We start from the raw sequence: 23,398 nt of genomic DNA on the forward strand, positions 1-23,398 counted from the left end.
TCATCCCTGCTCAGCTTGTTGTTTGTCTGTTTGTTACTGAACTTACCTGCAGAGGCTGAATGTCTTCCAACAGCAACTAACTGTAAAAGAAAATTTGGCTCGTTTTCATTTAGAAAAGGCTTGGCATGGCAGGAACCCACAACGTGATAACACCTTGTCAAAAATGTAGATCCTGAATTTAGACAGATTATAAATCCAAAATTAATATCAATAAATGAAGTCTAAAACTCACGACTCCTCACTAAACGCGTTAAACACTAAAAAACTGTAATAATTTATTTTTGTTGTAAATCAATTCTTAAAATAGCATCCCAAATGCCTTTTTGTGAGTTTTCTTAGTTTCATGAAGTAGAAAGTTTGCATTAATCTGCCTGAACATTGCAAGTTCAGCACTGTCACAGTTACACGAGCACACTCTGTAATATGGATGCTGACATGATGTTTAAACACTCCAACCATTTAGACCATGAAGTTAACCAGAATTCGGGTGAAAATGTGCCAGTTTTCACATCCATGACTGCTTCACCTGAACAAAACTAATCAAAACAGCAAGCACACCAACACAAAAACACCCTTTAGTAGAAGGGTATATTATTCGGAAACTTTTACTTCCAGTACAAAGTGACCTACCGTCTCTTGGAAGCAGCTTAGCTTGTGATCAGTTATCTGTGTGATGCATCGGAGGCATGTCATGCTGGCGCCATGGAAAGGCGCTGGGCTGGTCTTTGTGTGTGTTTGTCTGCAACCTTACGTGACAAATTTCAGACATTTTGATTGTTCTCCTTGTTTCTTCGATAGGTTTGTGTTATCAGCACACACCAACAGAGACGGCGGTGTATCTGTTGGTTCTGGCACACAAACTAAACAAATATTTTGTGGCTTTTCTTTGTGGGAGTTTTCACTTGTTATCATTCAGTCAGATAAAGTCAGGATCACTGAGCTGCTGATGGCATTAAAAGGGTGAAATAATGACTGCAGTGTTGAACTCTTCAAACTATATTGGTGGCACCCAGCATGTGCTATTGCTGATGTTGTGGATAATTTGTCTGGAAAAGTAGTGTGTATGTGTAACTGTGTGGGGTGAATTGTTTCGGATAGCTTCCACTTTAGGTGATCTACAGAAGTTTTCTATTTATATCCCATTCAAGAAGTTTCCAATCCAGCCACAGAATTTAATGTTAAATCAGAGACTGTATAGTAAATCCACATTAATGATCCACTAGAACGCCACACCGCTTAGTTTATCGGCACTTTCAAAGCAACAAGAAATAGTTTTTGTGATAGAGAAGGATCGCTGTGAGTGGTTGTAAAGAGACCTCCAGTTTGACCCTGAAATTATAATGGAGCTCCTCCCTGTCAACTCTGACCAATAAAATGGCTTCAATTGCCATCAAAACCTAATCAGGAATGGCCAAAGATCAAGAAAGTTGTGTGTGTGTGTGTGTGTGAAAAAAACCTCTGTAGCTGTAATAAAGCATCATTGTGAGGATTGTAGGTAAACAGTAGCATAAAAAACTGAATAGAAAGGAAAAAGTGTACATTTGTGAATAGTTTCTGTTCAGTGTTGTTCAGTACCATTATTCTATTTCCTCTGAAGGACTTTAAAGAATTAATTATATGCAGATTAGGAAAGGCCCGGTCACTGTTGATCTGTATGTTATTTCAACTAGGTACAGTTTTGGTTGTGCTTTTATGGTGCTTTAGCTAGTCATATGTTAATTCTACATCATTTTAGCCATATGATCTGATAACTGAGGCTGCCCTGAAAGTCTGTATGTTGGCTGGGATTAAAAGTGATGGGATTCAAAACAAATATATTTTTAAGTATACTTAAAAAATGGTTTGAAGTTTAAAGGATTAGTGTCACCATGTAAAGTTGTTTCATCTCGCAGAACCGGCTTATTGACCATATAACATGTTTATTTGTGGCTTTTGTGCGTGTGCATGTAAACACGTAGCTATCCAGCAGCAGGACATATTTCACTGATAACTTATCAGCATCAGTTAGGTTATAACTTCCCTATCGCTTCCGTCATAGCTTTTCCTTCAATCTGGACCCTGTAATGCCACCGGAGGGAAAAATCTTCAGGCTTTACAGGTTGGGGCAGTGTTTCAGCTCAACCTTTTCAGAATCATTTGTGTAAATTTGCAGTGCGGTTTAGTTAAAGGCTTCCTGCTAAACTCTTTGGCTCTGGTCAGAGCCAGTGACCTCTGCTTTTTAAAGCATGTTTGACAAATGCAAGGCCTCTGATGTGGCTTCATGTTGACAAGACTTCTGCTCCAACTCAAAGACTCTAATTTAGCTCTGTGCAAACCCCACACACACCCACACACATCTGAATAAAATGCTCCATAAGCTCAAGGTTACAAATCCAGCACAGTTCAAAACACTGCAGTATGAGCTGTGCGTGCTCAACCGAGGACCCCCGAGAAACGGTCTTCAGATTGTCTTTCCTGTCTTCTCAGAGAGTGAACACCACGCTCCGAGGGGTCTGAGGAGTTAAAGAATTACAGACTGCGCAAGGAAATTAGAAAGACAAGTTTTAAAGACGGGAAGACTTGGATGACGCCATCCTCGTTTCCCTCCCATTAGCGGGAGCTCTGGAAACAAGGGGTTAGGGGGGAGAAAGGGGGGAAAGAAAGGAGGCAGCTTGGCTTGGATTTGGGGGGGGTAAAGAAGGGATGGTGGAAAGACAAAACGAAGAGAAAGAGAGGGAGAGAGGGAAATGAAAAGAAAGAGGCCATTAATTTAGTGCTGTGGGAGGGATCTGAAGGTTACTGAGCTCTCCCTGCCAGGCCCTCCTGGGTTGACTGATGCCTTTGTGAAGAGGCCAGGAACCACACACACACACACACTCCAAGAAACTTTGGGTTGCGGCAGGCCATTTTGAGCAAAATCGACACACACAAATACACACAGATGGTCATTAATGGGCTTGGAAATGAGAGCAAAATGGGGAAACCTTTATTTATTCCCAGTCCTGGTCGTGGTTCTCTGTCATGTGCCTGAAGATGTGGTGTTTTCTACTGCTGTGGCGGAGAATCAGGGCTTTTATGAGTGCAAGTTTGAATTTGCTTGGGCATTTATCAGATATATGTTAAACAAATTAATTTCATGCTTTGTTTCCATCAACGGTGATCACTATTATCATTTAATATTGAGTTTGAGTAGGTTGTCAATCTAGCAATATGGGCTGCGAGGAGGAATCTGACTTCTCACCACACTTCCCAACAGTAAAAACCCTTCAGATCTTACACATTTTACATGACACCACAGTGAATTATTATTTATCAGACAAGTGTATTCACAAAAATGTTCATTTTTCACACTTTAACCTTGTTAATCACTCCATTAATCATGAATGTCGATGCGTGCCAACCACACTGTCATATGTCTTTGTTAGTGAATTATATTTTGAGGATAAACCTTGAGGGGTGAAAAGAAAAATCTGCAAAATAAATCAGTTAGTGTTGCACAGCCGATCATCCTACTTATCAGTAGGAATGTCATCTGGAAACATCACAGGAAGCATCCATGCACACAAACTGAAGCTTTGAAGTGTTGATTTGCTTCTGGAAATTTGGTACATGTTATTATTTCGCCACTGCGCTGGTGTAAAAATCATATTTTAGACTTGAAATCCCAAAGAGAAAGGCGTCAAAATTGACTTCGAACTTGATAATTGCAGCTCAGGACAACGTATAATTCTCACATTCCCTGTTTTGGTTGACAACGTGATGAAAGAGAAGAAAACCAAACCCTTGACTGATTTAGGGAGAAATCACAGAGGACACATGATTTAAACTCTTTCCTAACTACGACCAATTATCGGTTCATTTTCTCACAATTGTGTGCTCTGAGTGTTTGTGCGAGGTGGGAAACTCCTTCTGACAATCAAGTGAAAGACTTGTTATTTCAGCCGGGAAGTACTTATCCGCATGAGCAGCGCTGCTTTTAAATCACTTAAAAAAATTTGAGATTTGAGCAGAAGTTCAGAAACGGGTTATTTTTAGTCTTCCTAGAGTCCCAGAAACAGAGTTTACTGCTGCTGTATAAATCTAATAAAGAATCCCATTAAAGTTCACTAAACGGATTTTTTTAACACATGGCTGTGGTTTTCTGAAGCTTTTTCTTGCTTTTCTTACATAAATCAGTGAAAGAGGGTGGAAACGTCAGCAGGGAGACGGGGTAGAAGTCAGTGTTCGGATTCTCAAGTGATGAAAAAGCTCTGAATCTCATAGTCCTGTAGTTACCATAAACACCCTCCCTATCTGATAACCGTCTTCATTTCTTCGTACTGAATGTTGTGTTTTCTGGGCCAGGGTTCAGAGGCGGATTGTGTGTTTTTGTTTAATCCAAGATGTGTGAGACAGGTATGTATGATGGAAAACATGAGCGCATGTTTAACTGAACTCTTTGTATAGATTCCAGGGAATCACGCTGGTTCACCTGAATGCGGCTGATTTGACGTGACCTCCTCTTCCTCTGTGTGTTCACAGGTGTTCATGGTAGTGCCGAATGTTCATGTGGGAGGAACCACTTCACATGTGCAGTCAGTGCATTCGGGGAGTGTACCTGCATCCCGGCTCAGTGGCAGTGTGACGGAGACAACGACTGTGGGGACCACAGTGACGAGGATGGATGCAGTAAGTATTTGTTTGCATTTTTTTCTCCCTCTGTCTTTAATTTTTCTTGATTGTTGACCCATTATCAAGAAAGTGGGATGGGAGAATTCACACATTTCTGATTATGTGGTGGAGCTTCGAAACACTTTAGCCTCTGGATGTATTTCAGATGACATTATAGAGCGTTTATCTTTACCTTTACTTTAAAGTAACTCAAAAGCTTCTTGGTCCTTTTGGCACACCAACAAGTACGGTACTGTATGGTACGGGTACGTGGACAAAAAACTAGAAATGGTACCAGAATATTTGGCCCAAATGGTCCCACTTTTTTGGACCAATCTTACTGAGCTGAGCCAAAATGATGGAGCTTGACACACTACAACCCGTTGATTGGTCCAAAGAGAATTCGCTTCCTGTGGTAATAAGAAGAAAGCAGCAACAGCACATTTTTCATATGTGGTGGGGTTTTGTAGGTGTAGTTTAAAGCCACATGACAAGAGGTTAAAAACCTGTCGATATTCTCCTCTGTTTTTGGGTCATGTTTTCATTGTAATTTAGGGAAGGTGTAGGGCTGCTGTGACATCATGCTACCGCATGGCTAAAGCATCTGTGGCTATCTGGCCAATACGCTGCCTGCCAGATAAACCATAGTTTGTTGTGGAAACTCAACAGAGATCCAGATTTAACAAACCAAACTGTTCCATATCGACACATTTCTGGAGCAGTTGTTCCCATGTAGCTTATCTTAATGTTAAAAAATTGTACTTGACAGCTTTTTTATTTTGTTTAGCTCAGATAAAATGATAGGTACTGCTTCACACACAGCTAGAAATCAACACATTGGCCTTTCAACAAAACTCAAGAGGGGCATAATCAGGGCAAGAAAGAAAAAGAAGAAGAGAAAGGGATAGAGCAAGAGATAAGTGTCAACATTAGGCTGACTTTTACTGAGTGGTGAGAACTCAGAGATGAGACAGGATCTAAGACGGATGCTGAATCAGCCATTTTTTGGGGACACCAAAGCGAGAAGACTAAAAGTCACTATAAAATATTGAACAGCAACCACTGCTGCTTCAACCTCATGTCCACATTGAAGCTCAGTTTTTAGTTGTTCTGTCACGGCAGACTAGATGGTCTGTCACTAAGATGTCCAGACAGAGTCCGATTTGGCCTTTGAGATGTAAAAGGTTAGGCAACTCAGATGCACCACTGAAACCAGTTTGGTGTGAAAAGACAAAGACTCTTGATAATTAGGCTGTAATTTAAAAAAATCCTTTTCTCTTTTTAAATCTAAAACCTCTAATCTGACTTAAGTCTTCAGATCAGCCTGTGGTTCTACATGCATTTATTGACGCCAAAATTTTTACATTTAAGTCTGTGTTTGCAATCCTTTCCCATGTGTACTGCTTTTTGTTTACCTGGATACAGAGTTCAGGATTTCCAAGTAAGCAAATGTTTAGATGATAGTTTTTAACCAAAGCTGTGTTTCAAACCCAGATCATTCCTCAGGCATGTCCATGGCATGAAAAAGCCCTAAATAGACTCTGGGAAGATGTTTTAGTCCATGAAATAGTCTTAGTTAACATTCGTACCTTTGAGAGTCCCTGGCAGACTGGTTGACTGGTTAAAAACACCCAGAGACTGTCTCAGCTAACTCATTGAATGAGTTGTGAAGACGTCCAAATATCACTGAATCACAATATACTCCTTTAATTTATATGGTAGTAATAACCGAAAGCACAAATAAAACTGCGATTCCTCAGCACAACCCTGCAGATTGGTGCCACGTTGCCAATATGTATTCCCTGTAGCTACAGCATGTTTTGTTTTGCTTTTGTTTTTTTTTTTTTTTTTTTAGCTTAACTGCTGTCGCCGCTCACAGTCACCTGCATAAGTTCAGTGTTTTTTTACACGTCTTCAGAGCACAATGAACACTCAGACACCCACAATCTGGAGCATTTTGAGTTCCTTACAAGGAATCTCTCAGTTAAATGTAATGATTTTTTTCCCTCGTAATAGAGGAGCACTGTATATCGAGTATCGAGGTTTTTTTTATACCTAAATTAATGAATGTAAACATGTTTTTCTTCCAAGTCTTTTTACATTCAGCAGCCAGACTTCTCAGTTGTTAAATGATGCATAACCACGAGCAGCTGTGCAACATTTATGTCGAATTAAATGATCAAATCTTAAACATATGATAATCAGAAATGTGTCTCAGACTTTATTAATTAAACACATTTACATGAATTTATTTTGAGTTAGTACTAAACTGATAGCTGATTGATATGTCCTTTGAGGAAGTTGCTCTCGCAGTTCCCTCCTGCAACTTCACCTGCATGACTTCTGAAATGCATTCATATAAAAATGAAAGTGTGCTGGGGAAGTTTTCTTACAGAAACGGAGTAAAAAGTTTAAAAAGAAAACAATAATAGAGCTCATATGGATCTAATCAGTGAAAGCCAGTGAAACCGTGAATGGTCTGACCAGAGCAGCGAGGGTAGTATTTCTGAGGGAGGCCTTCTCCATGGTTTATGCCCCAAGCATGAAAAAAACAAAAAACGCTTGAGTGACTTTTGGCACTGGATGAGTTTTGGCTGGAGGCGAGCCTTGGCAGCAGACGCAGACAGGAGTATTTTCCTGCAGAGCATGTCAGTTTGTCAAGTGGTGGAGATCTTCTCTCGTCTTTTTTTTTTACACTTCTGCGTATTGATGGGAAACGTCAGTGCGAGGGTCTTTATTCTCCTCACTGCTCACTCAGAGAGGCGGGTTTTCGCCCTTTCCCTCGGACACTGTCAGAGTTGTGTGGTTGCTTTTGTGTATGTGCGCTGATATTCTTTCTCTATCACTCTTCTTCTGTCACATTAAGCCTGTTAGGGGGTTGGGAGAGGGGATGCTAAGTGCTATTGATCTGTGGCCAGTTGAATGTTTAGTGAGTCAGATTGCCACATATTGATTTGCGGTGCGTTACTTATTTAGGGAGACACATGGAAGCATCTGACAGATATCAGAGCTTCTAGTTGGAGCCTTCTAATCCATTAGTACTGTACCATCGATCCTCTGCTTTATCGCTCTGTGATTGGATGATCCTTGTCATGGACTTGCTTCAGTCAATGGTGTAACCACAGTGCTCATGTCATCCGGTTGTAGTGGCCTGACATTACAGATACTGTTACACACAGGCGCTTTCCTGCTACTCCATTACTCAGGAGAATGCTAATTAAAACAATATAATATCTAGTCTTGGAGTTATAATATTTATTCATTTATGACTAAATCAACTGTGGTCGGTTAATCTACTCAGACTGAAAGGGGGAAAAAAGGTAATCCATTCACTGAAATCTATGATTTTAATGCAGCAAAATACAAAGTAGTCTTGTGGTTTTTGTTTTCATACAAAATAGTCTTATGTTGATCTCTTTCTGATGATGTATGTTTTAATTCTTTTGTATGGTTTTTTGAATAAACAATGTTGGTGTTATTGATTGTAGAGCAAGTCAAATGGTCAATTGAATTAGCATTAGTTGTGCGAAATTCATTTAACCTAAAAGGAAAAATGGATCCCCAGCTTTGTTTAAGCTGCTCTTTTTCCCCATGACTCCTTTGACCTTTCCTTGACAGATTATTGTAGACTTTTTGCATTATATTTTCACTGTTGTTGCAGCCTGGGAGAAAAAGTTACAAATGCACACGGTTGTTTGTTTTTGGAGATGATAAAATGGTAAAAGACTGTGGGAAAGTAGTGTCATATAATCTCAGCAGCCCTTTTCAAAATGCTCGATCAAGGAGGGATTGTTTCATTGTTGTTTGTCCTCTGATTCTGCAATTCAGGCATGCTGTTTGAAAGCACATGCTGATATGGGGCTGAGGCCCATCTGTTTGCTTTAGTAGGAGCAAGCAAAGTCGCACAACAGCAGAATAATGAGGGCCACTTCTTTGCAGCTATACAGTGGGATCTCTGTGGAAAAGACCAGTGAGACAAAGTATTGTTGCAAGACGCTTCAGTCTAACCCTTTATATGCTACCAGTCAAAAGTTTGGATACAATGGGAAAGTTTTTAAATTAGTTTTCAGGGATAGTTCAGCGACCATGCCATGAGGCTTTGATACAATAGATGGGCCAACTGAAGGTCCAGATCCATCTCAGGTCCTGTGTCCTTATTTTGTAAGGACAATTTTTCCATATACTACCCATCTGCAGGGTCCCTTTGTTGTTAAAATGATATTTAATTTCGAGCTGCATCATTTTAGCTGTTTTTCTTAGATGCAGAAAAAGTGGAACCAGTTCATTTACATCAGGCTGCTATAGACAAACAACTCAAGCAAGAACCTTCTTAAATTGTACTACTGGTTTTTTGATAGCTGTTGGAGAACTGATTGGGATTAGCGATGCCTTAGAAGGAGAATACAAGAATACACATGTACCTAATGTTAAAGTAGTTGTCTAAAGTCTAGTAACTGAGGCCACTTGATCCCCTCACACATGAAAACATATTTATGTTTGCAAGAATTTTAGCCACTGACAGCTCAGCATCCCAAGGTTGAGAAACTGCAATTCATAACTTTCTTTCTGTCCTGGAGCATCACTTCACTGCAGAATTTTGCTTTCTGTTACCACACTACACGTCAGTAACGGTATATCAACACACCTGTCATTTTAATGCACACTTTGGCTGATTTGACAAAGAAACATGAGGAAATTATTGGAGAAAGCTAAAACAATAAAAAAAAGAGGGCCAGACCAAGACATCAGAGTGACTTTTACTGATTGGAGAGAGCTCAGAGAAGAGATGGGATGCAAAGTGGTCTCTGAACGAGGTGTTTTGAAGATGCAGCAGTGTTAAAATCTTCCAAAAATCAGGAGTGAGATTTTAAAAGGTTTTCACAACACTGGTTTATTTCTTTTTCATGCAATTAATGTAAAAAAGGTACTTTACTTCTAAAATCTTCTGTGGAAATCCAAATAAATTACAATATTTACTTCCTAAAATAACAAATTTTTTCAGATTTTTTTCCCCCTTTGGGAACATTTCAGATTTGATTTTCTTTATATTAATAAATTTTGTGAAATAAAAAGTGAAAATATTAATGTGTTTTAGAAATTTAAATCAATGTGTTTATGTGTAATAGTCAGAGGTGGGTATATTGTGTGGCTGAAGACAATCCAGTCCTACGCGACTGTTTTAACACCAATTGAATCAACCAAATCCAAATATAAAACTGAAGAGAGAAATTTTATTGTTTACAGCATTTTTCTCCAAACACAGTGAGGAATTTCGTCGATGTAGTCGATGCAGCTTCAGTGCAAGAGCTGTTTCCACCGTTCAGATGGGCGGACATGTGTGACCATGAGAATAAAGAATCACAATGAACACACACAACAAAACACACACAGAAAAACACAACGCAGCGTCTTTTCTGCTGAATCGAAGCAGTGTGGTGTGTGGCATCCAGACTTTGTTTGAACTTTAATGTATTTATCATTAATACCAGTTTAACTATTTCCAGACAAAGCACAACTGTTTTGGATTTCCCCGGAGGAATGTGTGTTTTGGAGAGTGTGTGAAAGTGCAGAGGATGGGAACAGCAGAGGAAAGATGAGTCTATGAGGCGATCCAATTACAATGTGGGATCATGTGGGCATTGTGTCGCTCAGAGCTGTGTTGCATGTGTTTGTGCTGACATGGTACCGGGGGGATGGACGGACAATAAAGGTTACAAAATGGTAAAATTATGGTGTAAATTTTCTCCCAATTTTATAGCTTGTTTAACAGCACATATGTACATTTACATGCATGTACATACAGATTGCAAAATCACATAAAATGAAATATTTCTCAATCATATGGAACAAATTCTAGTAATGTTTATATAAACTGATTTGTGGGATAAAATTGACATATCTACAAATTACAATTACTGCCTAACTGCCCCACTCATCAAAACTTTTATTGTCTATCTGGCAGCGTACTGGTCAGTACTGTCATGAACTGCAGATGTGATTCGCATTTGATTTCTCTCAAATTGGCTTCTCCCTAGCAAACTCATTTTAGATTAAGAGCTGTTTTTGAGCCATGTGGGTTTGATACAAAGGTTTCATTTTGCTCCCTTTTTACATAGTAATAATACACCTTTTTACAAATTTTGGAAATCCTGATTAGTATTGCTGGGTATTGGTTAAAGATGTTTAAATATGCTGAAAATACTTACAAACTTTGCATAAAAAGTAAGGAGATTACTGCTTGGTGGATTATTTCTTTGTTTTAACAGAGCGTCTTGGCCATAAATTTTACACAATTGGATAGTCTTTTTATTTCTCTTTGAAATGGCCCACATTTGTCAGAAAAATGCATTTGAGGGATGAGCAGCCAGTTTTCCTGCTCAGGGAAATGCAACCCATACCATCATACCACCACCACCACCAAAAAATCCAGTGATATCTTTTTGCTGAATCTTCCCCACATTATATCCAACTGCGGAGGGCAGAAACTGGAGTCTTTGCTGGACGTAGCATTTGTCCACGTCTCTGGTGCAAATTACACACATCTGGTTAATGGTCAGCACCTAGGCTACCAGAAACTCAATAGAAGAGTCAGTAGCAGAAAAAAACTGTTCAGGTTTGTCCAAGTATTTCATGGGAGAATCCATCATATTAAACTCTGCTGCTCATCCCACAAATCTATTTACAAATGTGGCACAGGAATCACAGGACATCTTAAAGTTGGGCTGTGTCCTTTTGTTGTTTTTGCTGAGGGCTGTAAAATACTTTGCTTCACTCACTTTAACTCTCCAAAGACTTGTCAAGCTTGTAGTCATTGGAATGCTGTGCTTGTTATGAAGGTTTTGTTGAAATAGATGATCTTTTTCAACAGTCTAAAGTTAGAAAAACAACAAAAATGAGTAAGTTTTGGAAGTTGTCATGGGAAATATTCTATATTTTGGCAAATTGTCTAAGATAAGTGAGTCTAAAGTTAGAAAAACAACAAAAATGAGTAAGTTTTGGAAGTTGTCATGGGAAATATTCTATATTTTGGCAAATTGTCTAAGATAAGTGAGGCAATGTTTGCTTTGCAAAATCTTTGCAATGATTGCATGAGTATGAACCCCTGGGTTTGGACATCAAACTACAAAGCTATTTTTTAAGCCATTGCTTAAAGTACCATGTTATGGTTTTTGCTTCTTTTTGTTGTCTAAAATCCATATTAGATGGAGCAACACAGCCTTGCAGGAGGCCATTCTGCTTTGTTCCATCACAAATTTAGTTAAGCTTAAATCTTTCCTGAACGTCTGTACTCGACTTTTCATCTGTAAACTTTTAATGCAGGAACAAAGTATCTGCAAACACAGGTGTAGACTCATTTAGGTTTTAGGTATTTTCAGCCTCGCTGTGCTAATTGAGACTTCTTAGCAGTGTTTGAGGTCTGGAAAATCACAATGATATTTAGGAGTTTTGTTTCTCCATCTCTGAATTCATGTAGCCACTAATTCAGCTTAAAAATTAGGAGATTGCAGTTTTCATGTAATGTTCCCAAACCCAAACTCAACAAATCATACAAACAAAATGTGTAATATCCGTAGTGATGGTTTTTAAGTTTTTCAAATAAAAGAAAAAGTAAAAGTATCTTAAAAAGTTAAAAAATGTTTTTTAAAAAAGTGCAGTCTCTGATTATGGATGTTTAAATGTCTGAAATGCTTCATGTGTTTTTGTGACTGTATTAAGTTGAAGTCAAGCGTCTCAAGGACAGGAGACAAATTACTGGATGGAATGTAATGAAGACACAACTCTCAGATGATTCATCACATTAATGAACCTCCATGCCTTCTATCTTCTCTGCCTTTGTGCACTGCTCTGGATGGCATACAGCCGTGCTTTATTGCATCTGATTGGAGGCCAAACATATGAGGCATTAGACGGTGCTGTTAGAGGAATACATGTTTATGATCTTGGCAGCGTGTTCCACATCCATAAACTCCCATGAGGAGAATGAAGAGCTACACGCTGCTTGTGGAAATGTGGTTCTTATGGAAATTGCAGTAAGGGCTTATTGTGATGAAGGCTCTGTTGTTTGGGGAGAGGAAGAAAAACAAACGAAAATACATCTGCTTCATGTTGTCGGTGCTTTCCACTGAAGCTTTGACATCCACCTTGCTCACATTGCTCTGCATCAGCTCTGTGTTGAAGGAAAAGCCAAAGCAAAACGGGAAAGTGTGGTTTATTTTAATGGGGAAATAAAAGAGGGGCAGTTTGTCAAGTTTCCACCTGATGGTTGCATGTGTGTGCAGCGAGATACAGTGATTATTTTAACTGCAACTTGGAGTCATTTCAGGCTTTTAAACCAGCAGATGTTAACCTGGATGCTGCCTTTGTAGTTTCTGCCATCATTCCTCACTGTGCTCCCCTCAAAAAGTGTAATCATGTTCAAGCAATCAAGCAAGCCTCAAACACGCCACGGCCCGTTTCACAAAACACATAAGATAAGATTTCCTTTACATTTAGAGGTAAGGAAAATCAGGTGCAGAAAACACAAAATCATGTGCACTCCTGGAGCCACTATTACCGTGCAGCATCTACAGACTGAGAAACCAGACTGTACAAAATTTTCTTCCAGCCTGGAGCATCAGGTGAAAGCTGCTTTATGGCAACGCGTCACACACCAACAACTGCATATTAACAAAGCAGCCTTCTGAAAGCACACCAGGGGAAGGAGGGAAGTGGGTGGTAGAAAGTGACAGAGCGAGATATGAGACAAGGGACAACCTTGGGTTGACTTTGACTGACTGGAGAGAGCTCCGAGAAAAGACAGAATGTAAAGCAGATGCTGACTTGGTGTTTATTATGCTGCTTTAAATGTGAAGTTTTTGTATGCAGAGGCCAGTAGGCGATTTAACGGATTTAATTCTCGCATTTTTGCAGAAATTGTCTGATCAGTGTAGGATTGAAATTTACACCACAGTCTTCAAGAATCTCCACCTTCTAGAAACATGCTACAAATAAAATAAAACACAGATTTCCAGTTTACTTTTGGCTTCACAGACATGTTTACCCAACCAGCCTTCCATGTCCAGCAGTGAGGTTTTCTCCACTAGAAAATTTCCCCTGGGAATCACCTGTGAATTGAAACAAAAAAAAAAAGCGTCGGTGAAATTCTCTGCACTTTCTCCCGACCACCTCCAGTGTTCATGTATGAAAATGTTTTTTTCCATAAACATTAGATTCATCCATCCAGGTCATGCAATCCTAAGAGCTTGAATAAAAGACATGTCTTAAAGACCCAGCAAAGTTGCTTCAAGGTTGTGAAATAGCTTTTGATTCTTGTTGTTGGTGATTTTGCGTGTTGTGGTCACTGTATGGAAAACTCATTTTGCATCTATTACATCACTAACTTTCCTGTGGTCGCTGACATCTGCAGCCATTTATACACCAGCAGATACGAATACAGCGGAGCCTTTTGACAGATTAAGGAACAAAAAACTTCAAATCCAGCTGAGACGTTGAACATGTGGTTGATGTATCCATGAAGTAACAACATCTATCAGCGTGGGTCAGTGTGGTTTAAATCCGTTTCTCATATCTTATTTTGCCCTCCTGACCCCTCCCTCCTCTCCTCCCAGTTCAAGGCAATAAATTCATCAACACACACTGGAAGGGGATGCTCATAACAACTGTAACCACAGTGTATTAGACAATACTCTGTTGCTTCACCATTGCACCATCCTCCCACCGCATCCTCGAGGTCATCCTTCACATGATTACTCCCTCCACATTTCTTTTGATGCATGGGAACACGGCTGAAGTCCTGCTGAGTTGAAAGCGGTTGAGCTTGTTGAAAGAGTAAATCGTTTGGCAAGTCAGGAGATGGGTGCAGAGGAGATGCATGAGAGGGAGTGTGTGTTGAGGGTGGATGCGAGATGAAATGAATGAGGAAATTCTCTGTTGTGTGTGACGGAAAGCGCTGCATGACGTTTGGTTTTCTGTCAGCTCACAGAAGTCTGTGAGCTTTGGGAAATGGGTGTGTACCCAAAACTCTCACACACTCACAGACACATTGAGACATTTCCTACACAAACTTGTGAGGATCCTCCTGTCGAAGCTTATCTGTCCATCCGAGGTGTAGCTGGACATCCAGGTGGTGTTTTTTTTACTGTATTAATCAGAGGAATTTCTATGAGCTACTCACCAACTTTGAATCATGACCTGGTGGCTGCAAATGTTCAGAAAGCTCCACATCAGTCAGTTCTGCTCTTTTAGTCCAAGTTAACAACTTTCTGTAAGTTTGTCCACTCAGACAGCTTTCTCCTTTTAAATCTACTGTCAGCAAGCCAGTAATTTATTCAGCATTTTTTCCTAATTTTATTAGAAGAAGATCCTCATATTTTAATTTAGGTCAAGTGTCTTAAACAATCAGTTTCACATCTTCATTCTTAATCTCAATCTTTATTATTTTATATATTAATATATTTTAATCTATTAAAGTTATATAGTTTTGATTTAGATTTCTATCAGAAATTAAGGATCTTTCTCAATCAATACCAATTGGTTCAGTTTTAAATCAATCATTAACTTAATGACTTCATGTAAAGGAACAAACTTATCTTAGACCTTGATTTAATTTTATTGACAGAAAACTCGATAACTGTGTAATTTAAGCATGTTTAAAATTGTTATTATGAATTTAGTTTAACTTACACACCTTACACATTTCTGAAGCATTTTCATGCAGAAAGTAGCACAAAACTACTTCCTGTAGCAAGTTGGAACATTAGGTTAATTCTGATTAAAGAAGGAAAAATCAGGAAAAGTCATTTTGGTACCAAGACAAACATTTTATTTTATTTTTTTTATCAAATCTTATTTACAATTTTTATTTTATTTATTTTGTATATTCATTTTTTTGCTTTTATTAAATTTAGTTTAAATGTATTTTTAATTTAGTTTGATTGATTTTGTTTGTTTGAATAAATCGTATATTGTTTTATTTGTGCTGGATTTTTATGATCCACATTTGTTTTGTCATAGTCCTAATCAGTCTTATGTATTTGTCATGTGTGCAACGTTACGATGCCCTTCTGAATGTGAAAATAATCTGTTTAGATCATTCACGCCATCTGCGGTACGTCAGGTTTCAGACAGGGTTTACGTCCATTTGGAAGTCAGACTTAATGGAAAAGTGGGTGGAAATCTGTAAAAGCTCCTCCAGTATTCAGAAAATCTTTTAAGGTGTTTCTGTCTGATTTAAAAGAAGAGTTTTTTTTCTCCTTTGTAAGGCTAAAATTTGCTCAAAATAAATCTGCATCCACCGGCATGCTCACTTAGAGAAATGCACCATGTTTAGGAAGAAGGTGGACCCCTGCTTTGCTCGGCTGGTTTACAATCGTCCAATCACACAGAGAGGAGCACAATATGCAGGAGATGACTAAATAAACACAGCTGAACACGTGGAATACCTTTTCCCCATTTTTCTCTCATATGTCTGAGACAAAAAGGTTTGGTTTCTCCCTTCTTCCGGCTTCTTGTTGCTTCTACTTTGCTGTTTGTTACGATCTTGCGTTTCTTGCTGATGACTCCACACAGCCAAGTTTATTCACTCCTAAAGGACACGGATGTGCCTTTGCTTGGAGGTTTTTCCAACCTTGCTTCACAGCTGGATGGAAACCCACCTGTTGAGTCTGTCTTTTCAGAGCGAGCTAGTCTTTTGATTGGATTCAGATCTTTAATCCATGTTGAATTTGAAACTAGTCCTCGGAGCTACCCGGCGAGGAATGACCACTCCGTCCTTTCAGCGAGTGTCCAAAACCAAAACCGGTTCTCACAAGGGCACTGACACAAATTCACACAAGTATGAACCACCAGGAAAGAAGAAGTACCCCCTCTGTCCTTTAATCCAGCAGTCTCTGCAGCCTCGGCCAATCATCGAGCAGCTCTGACAGCAGGAGCAGAGCTGATCTGAAAGCAGGAGCGGAGAAGATTAGGACCTCATTCCCTCCTTCTCTCTGTGCCCCTTCATCTTTTCCTCCCTCTGCCCTTCATCTCCTCGTCTCTCTGCTCTCGGACCACGGGAAACCTGCACACCCAACTCCCTTTTCCTTTTCCCCAACACTTCCTCATTTACTTCCCACCATGTCTGCCTTGTCTCAGTTTGTCCTTTCTCCTACTTTTCTCCTTTGTCTTGCTGTTTTGTCAGCCTCTTTTTCTGTTGCAGGATTCAACCATAGTTGTTTGGTCACATTAGCATAATCCTCTCCTTCTCTCCCTCTCTCTCTCTCTCTCTCTCTCTCTGTCTCTTCATGCAATGCTTGTTCAGTCCTTTCCTCCTCCTCCCTCCTAAATATTTACTTCCCGCTCAGTAAACCAGCCGAGCACACTTGTTCACACAGAAGAGGACATGATTAGAGGCTGATTGAGGGCAGAGAAAGTGACAAAAGTAAAAAAGGGAAACAAAGCGGTTTTTAGTCTGGAGCCTGGCTTTGTTGTCCTTAGAAATCCTCAACAGGCTTGTTTGAGTCGGTTTTAATGTTTGTGAGTAATTAAACGCAGCAGAGATGATGGAGAGAAGCTTTGCAGGTATTTTTGAAGTTTGCGTTCCTTGTTTACATACTAAAACTTGGATCTTTTCGTTCACGCAAGCCGTGTATTAACACTCGGTGTTGTGATGCTTTGCCAGGTGATTTTGGAATTTGGCAGCAGGCATCAAACCTCCTTCAGCTTTATTACTCGGAAACCTTGTGTTGTTTTGCCAGACTCTGAAAGAAAGAGGAGGGAGTTTTGTTGCAGAACTAATGTTTGTTGTACGCCGCTAAATCTGTTTGCTAAGCTCTTGAATCAACACGGTGGTAGGATTTGGTACCGTTGTGTACTCCACTCATGTACTACATAAGCAGCATTATTGTGACGTTAACCTGATGAAGATCTTTCTATGAATAAAAAACAAAAGCTGCTTTTTCTCATTAGATGAACACATGAATTAGAAGGTCATATTCAAATGAACAGATGAAGCTTTGTGGAGTTTTCTAGCTTTTTGTCCCACTTGTGCTTCATAAAGCTATAATAATATTATTTATATAGCACTTTTTACACAATAAATGTAGCACAAAGTCCTTTACACAAGCATAAGCACACGCACAAATGCTCTCACACACACACCTATACACACAAACAGGCATGTATAACACCAGTCAAAAGCCCGTCCACGCCTTTGTCTGATTATATACATATATATTGCATTTGTACATAGTCACAAAAAATGTGTAGCTGTTGCCATGGAAATAGTTATTAACCAAAGCTAATTCTCAGCTCTTGTTCCTGGTTGGGTCTTTCTACAGTACATTAAAATACAACGATACATTATAAAACCCGCATAAAACTCACCGAAAAAGTTTCTTTGATGGGTTGTACACATTCAGTAATTGGACTATGCTCTTATATCTTCACAGTTTGTGGTTAGTTCCGTCATTTCTCATCAATACAGACATTTTGAATGACGCTACACTGATCAGGAATCGTTTATACCGGGAACTTTCAGGGCTGCAGCAACATTTTGGCTTTGAGTCAAACAGTAAAGGATCAAATGTGGGAGTTATAACTAATTATTAGCTTTTGATTCTCTGGCAAAATCTGCAGTTTACTAGGGGCGTGGCGATATGCTTTTGTTTCGATTTGATTCCAATTTTTTGGGTGCCGATTCCATTTAAATTGTGATCCTCACAATTCTCCAATATTGCAGATTTTTGTAGATTAAAAACAAAAAAAATGTATAAACTTTTTTTTTTGTTTTGCTCGTCATTTTTCTTCATTTCAATGAGTAAAAAACAACACAGAAGCCAGACCATCATTTTGCTGCTATAATGCCCAAGAACACAAGTAAAAAATAAAAAACGGTAAAACAAAAAAAAAACAAAAAAAAAAAAGATTTTTAAATTGTAAAGAAAAAAATTCCAGATTTCTGATTTTTTGATTTGATTTTCCCACCCCTACAGTTTACCAACATTATTTCAGGATTTCAGCACTTGTTGTGTCTGACACATTTCAAGAGACATAATCATCGGATTAAATGACAATGATGACTGATGAGCTACTTGTAGGTAAAAGGTAAAAACAGAGGTGTGTTACGGGTTTGTTCTTTCCAGGTTTAATGCTTTGTTAACTAAAAACTTATTTACATGAACCAGGGCCAGAAATACGAAGGTGTGACTTATTATTCCTGATTTTCCACTACAGAAACTTTGAGGTATAACTTTGATATTCCCATTAGATTTTGTTTTGTGATGAATGTTCTTCCAGGGTTGGAGGCTTAATTTTGTATTTTTCTGAGTAATTAACCTAAGATTAACTGATTTCTGAAGCATTCATCTAATGTCGCGGAACAAGACAGACAACCACAGCTGTGTTTGCTTTTGGTAAATCTTATGTGTGTGAGTCAGAGTACACAAGCGTGCATGTTTGTTACCTTCCTCAGCTTCTGTCTGCAATAAAAGCTGAACTGGGACAGATTCAGTCTTTTCTTACTTCTGGGATGGTTGTGCTGACGTAAAACGCGTTAAGAACCACTGGAGAGTTACTGGAAATCCACTGCAGCCAACATTGACTGCATAGTTTTTTTTATTCTTTTGACATCTTTTGAAGGAATTTCCTTCAGTTCTTGGTTGATTTAAACTAATTTGGTGACTATTATCCTTTTATCCCTTCTTATACTTCCAGAACTAATCATACTTGGGCAGTAATAGTCCAAGTATGATATGTACAGAGATTAATTAATAGCTTGATATGGGTGTTTAAATGTTAGAAATGTTGACGCTGCATAAATTCCATCTTTCTTCAGCTTGTGACAGATAATCCCAGCAGCCTTATAATGTCATAATTAGACTGCATTAGAGCATTTCCTGTCATTCAGCCTCTTAAGAAAATGTGTGGGCTGAGTGGATGATAGTTCTTGAGTGTTACTCACTGGGGTTAAGCGCTCAGCAGAGATTCGTCATGGCAACAAGCAAATGTTTCAGCATTAATCTGCTGTGATGGACTGAGAAGTGTCTCGGGAAGATGGTTGCATTGCAGATCTTTCACACACTCGTGGAAGTCTGCTGTTCATTCAGTAAATCTGTTGTTACCGAGGAATGTCGGGTTGGAGTTGAGTATTTGAATTTCTCTTCATTTCAGAAGCTAAATGAAAATATTGTTGTGTTATTTACATTTACAAAACTACTCGTTAATTAGGTTTTTAGGAATTTTAATCTTTTTAACGAAACTTGTTCAAACCTGAGTAGACGTAATCAGAATAGCCATAGACTTGCTTTTTATCTTGTGACCATCGGTCTGAAACTCTTCTAGGTACAGAAAATGATGGTAATTCCTCTTGATTTTGTTTCTTAACATTTTTATGCATTTTTGGTAAATATGAACAACTAAGAACGGTTCTCGACAGGACACATTGTAGCTGACAAGTGGTTGTCCTGTAGGACTGCAAAGTCCCTCTGTTTTTATTTGGTTTAATAAAACACTTGGGGCCAGATTTACTAAACATGGGTGATGAGTAGTAAGTGTTAATATGAATGTTCAGTTCTGACAGGACATCCTAAAACTGACGCAAAAGCTAATGCTAATGCAAAACAAAGGTCATATGGCAGCCTCTTAATATTAAGTGGGTCCTCCTCATGGCACTAAAAGACCTTTAGCTGGTCAGGGGATGGGCAAGGCGCTTCAAAAAGTGTCATGGATCCTCTGATATCTGGGCTTTAGCCGTAGGTTCTGCTTCAGATTAATGGGTGGGTGCTTTGTGGATTTGGCTTGTTCACCATCACATCCTGTTGAATAGACATATGAGGATTGTGGTGGAGGCTGTATGGACATCTTAGACTCTTTGTTGACTTCTTTAAGGCCACTGCTGTCCTGCTGGAGGAGGCTGTTAATGTAGTGGGATGCTTTGAGGGTGTCTCGCTGGTCTGCGTCAGTGTTTAGGATCTGTGGGAAGTGACACCGTGACTTCCATGTGAATGGCAGGCTGCAGGTTTCCCACCAGAGTGTTGTAGAACATGATGAACGGTTATACTGTTCAGTGGTGTCGGTGTTAACAGCTGCCTGGTTGAAGCCTGAACGTGTTTGGCTCAGATCACCGGAGTTTATCAGCTCACTTTGATTAATAAACTCCCACATCACTGTGTTATCTGACTATACCTCCCAGATTGTTTCTTTTATTTTTATGTCCTCAATGACTTAATGATAATAGAAGAAAAATGGGAAGAATGTTGAGAGACTTGCCCAACGATCCATCTCTGCAACGTTTATATAATAGCTATCATTTTTAATAGACGTAATTGTCTGTAAATAAACCACCTGATGTGGTTTTGTAACTTGTATTTCTCTTCACTCGGGGACAGTAAAGGTAACAACGTTGCTTCTATATTGATAGGGTAATATGATGCAGTCTTGGCATTTGTGTTTAATTTCAGTTTATCAGTAATAAAGATTTTTCCTCCCACTTGTGATCAACCTGCACAAAGGAACAGAAAAATAACTACAAACTAATTTTGTATTTAGGATCTGGGCTTTTTCCTCAACCCCACTGGGAGCTTTTATATCTAAGAATAGTTCCACTCCTGGAAATACATCTGTTTTTATTTTAATTTATTTTATTTATATTCCCATTAGCTTGCAGCAGCTAGCTGCAGCTATTCCTCCTGGGTTGTTTTTTTTTTTTTAGTTAAATACAGTTAAGATTTACATGTATTCATGTTTGCCCACTGTGGAACCAAACGGCCCTTCACCAGTTTCCTTTAAAAGGCTTACTGGTATACTCTCCCTACGGTCTTGTATGGTGCAGATTTTCCATTTGCTTCTCAATCTGACAGAATATTCGACCATTTTCTGTGATCAGAGTTGCTTTTTACGGCTCTCTTCCAGAAAAACTTGTCATTGGAAGATTCACTAACAGAATAATGAGCCAGAAAAACTTTTGCAGCTTGAAATTTAACATCTTATTTACATATTAGTACATTTTTATTATCAAGAAAGAGACAAAATTCCTCTGTAGCGTTCTGTCAGTACTTATATATATATATGTATACTGCAACATTTGCTGCTGTTCTGTAACAGTCAGCAATATACAGCATTTATTTACATTTCCATCTGTTCTACTCAACATATAGTTGTAGTAAATAAGTAAATCCATGTATATGGTTTTGGCTTTGAGGGGTTTTTAGGCTTTTTGTGACTGTAATTTAAAAGTTATTGTTAACCTCAGAAAGTTGTTTTGGGGAGTTTTAGGTGGTTTATGAAAACTGATGTTCAGCAGAAGGGATGTTTATCACAGAGGTGAACAAAGACAAAAGGCCATCACAAAAGTCACGGCGGGACACTCGGGCAAGAAAAACTGCTGGTACAAACGCTCCGCTCTGACGGAGAGAAATATGCGCTGGCTACCGACCAGAGCTGCTTAAGATCAGATAAGCCACCGCTGTCTGGGTGGAAAAAGGAGCAGAAGAAAAGAGGGAGAGAAAGAGGGGATTAGTCTGAGTTTGAGACGGGAAAAGAGAGATGCTTTTAAAAGCTGAAAGAGGTTGAAAAGCATCGAAGCTCAGTCCACTACGCCGCTTCATACTGGGTTTGCTTGTTGTTCAGACACGTCTCTTACTGGGAATGTATGAAGCTCCATGAGCAGTCCTCTGATAATACACAGAAATGTGATTCTTCAGTTCCAAAACCATCAAAATGACTCCATAAAAGACACATGAATGAACTTTCTTTTAGTCAGTTTGTATCATGGAAGTATAAATGTTATTTTATTTGCTAAGAACGATTCATTTTATCAGTGAAAATCGTTTGTTTTGACTTGTCTCTAAAAAATTAAAAAATATGTTCAAACAGGTGAAAATTAAAATATTTTTAGATTTAAATTTCCTTTTCAAACCTTTTCTAACTTGTCTGGAAATGAAATTAGACATCGAACTGAGAATTGTTTCAAACTTTGTGTTGATATTGACTGACAAGACAAAATCCAGACTTCAGACGTGCTGAACGTTGATGTGACCCAAAACACACAACCTACTTACCTGTACAGCAGCAGGACACAGTGATGAGACTATCTAACCTCATATCTGTGAACTTATCACACTCTCACCTCTTTAAAGACCATTCAGAGATCCCATTCCACCTCCTGGAGTCCACGTGTTTCTTTTTTTATCCCTTTCTCTGTGTCTCTCATCTGTGCGTCGTCCCATCCTTTAAGTCTGTGCGTTAAGCGACGCCTCGGCAGATATATTAATCCCATTAGAGGCACTTGATTCCGCTGCTCCACAGTAAAGAGGGGCCATTAACTCTGCTGCTCAAGGCCACTTAAAGACGAGCACATACTGTACACCTTCATAAAGACGAGATTTATGCAAGTCAGACGTTCACATCGTTCCGCAATCAGGAAAGATGCTTCATCTGCAGAAATCAGCATTTTCACTTGTTCATGGAAGAAATAAAAGACTGAGAAGAAACTGAATGCACAGACAAAAAACATGCAAATGAACTTTATATCCATGCCTGAAAGAGCCCCGATTTTTGGCTCTGTGATGACGAAACAAGGCGTTTGTTCATCACAAACGCACACATATTATTTTCCTGTTACCTCCGGCAGACTCTTGCAAATTAAAATTGTTTTCATTGTTTTTAATCTGATTTTCTTTGCCTGCTTCGGACAGTTTCAGCCTCCACCCTGACACAGAGAATTTAGCTTTAAAATCTCCTGAAAGTCTCGATAATCAGGAAGTTTTAGTTGGTTTCTTCGCTCTGCATTGCA

The 23,398-nt window shown here is 39.0% G+C and overlaps 1 protein-coding gene across 3 annotated transcripts in view; it reads left to right on the forward strand.

The window, feature by feature from the left end:
* The window catches only part of lrp4 (low density lipoprotein receptor-related protein 4), a 139,728-nt gene that overhangs the window by 57,230 nt on the left and 59,100 nt on the right, over positions 1-23,398 (forward strand). For all 3 annotated transcript variants that reach the window (XM_079240913.1, XM_079240911.1, XM_079240912.1), the window contains exon 2: positions 4,501-4,647. In XM_079240913.1, the coding sequence (XP_079097039.1) occupies positions 4,501-4,647 (147 nt within the window). The remainder of the gene's footprint in view (positions 1-4,500; positions 4,648-23,398) is intronic.

Source organism: Telmatherina bonti, assembly GCF_933228915.1.
Source record: "Telmatherina bonti genome assembly, chromosome: 1".
Lineage (NCBI taxonomy): Eukaryota > Metazoa > Chordata > Actinopteri > Atheriniformes > Telmatherinidae > Telmatherina > Telmatherina bonti.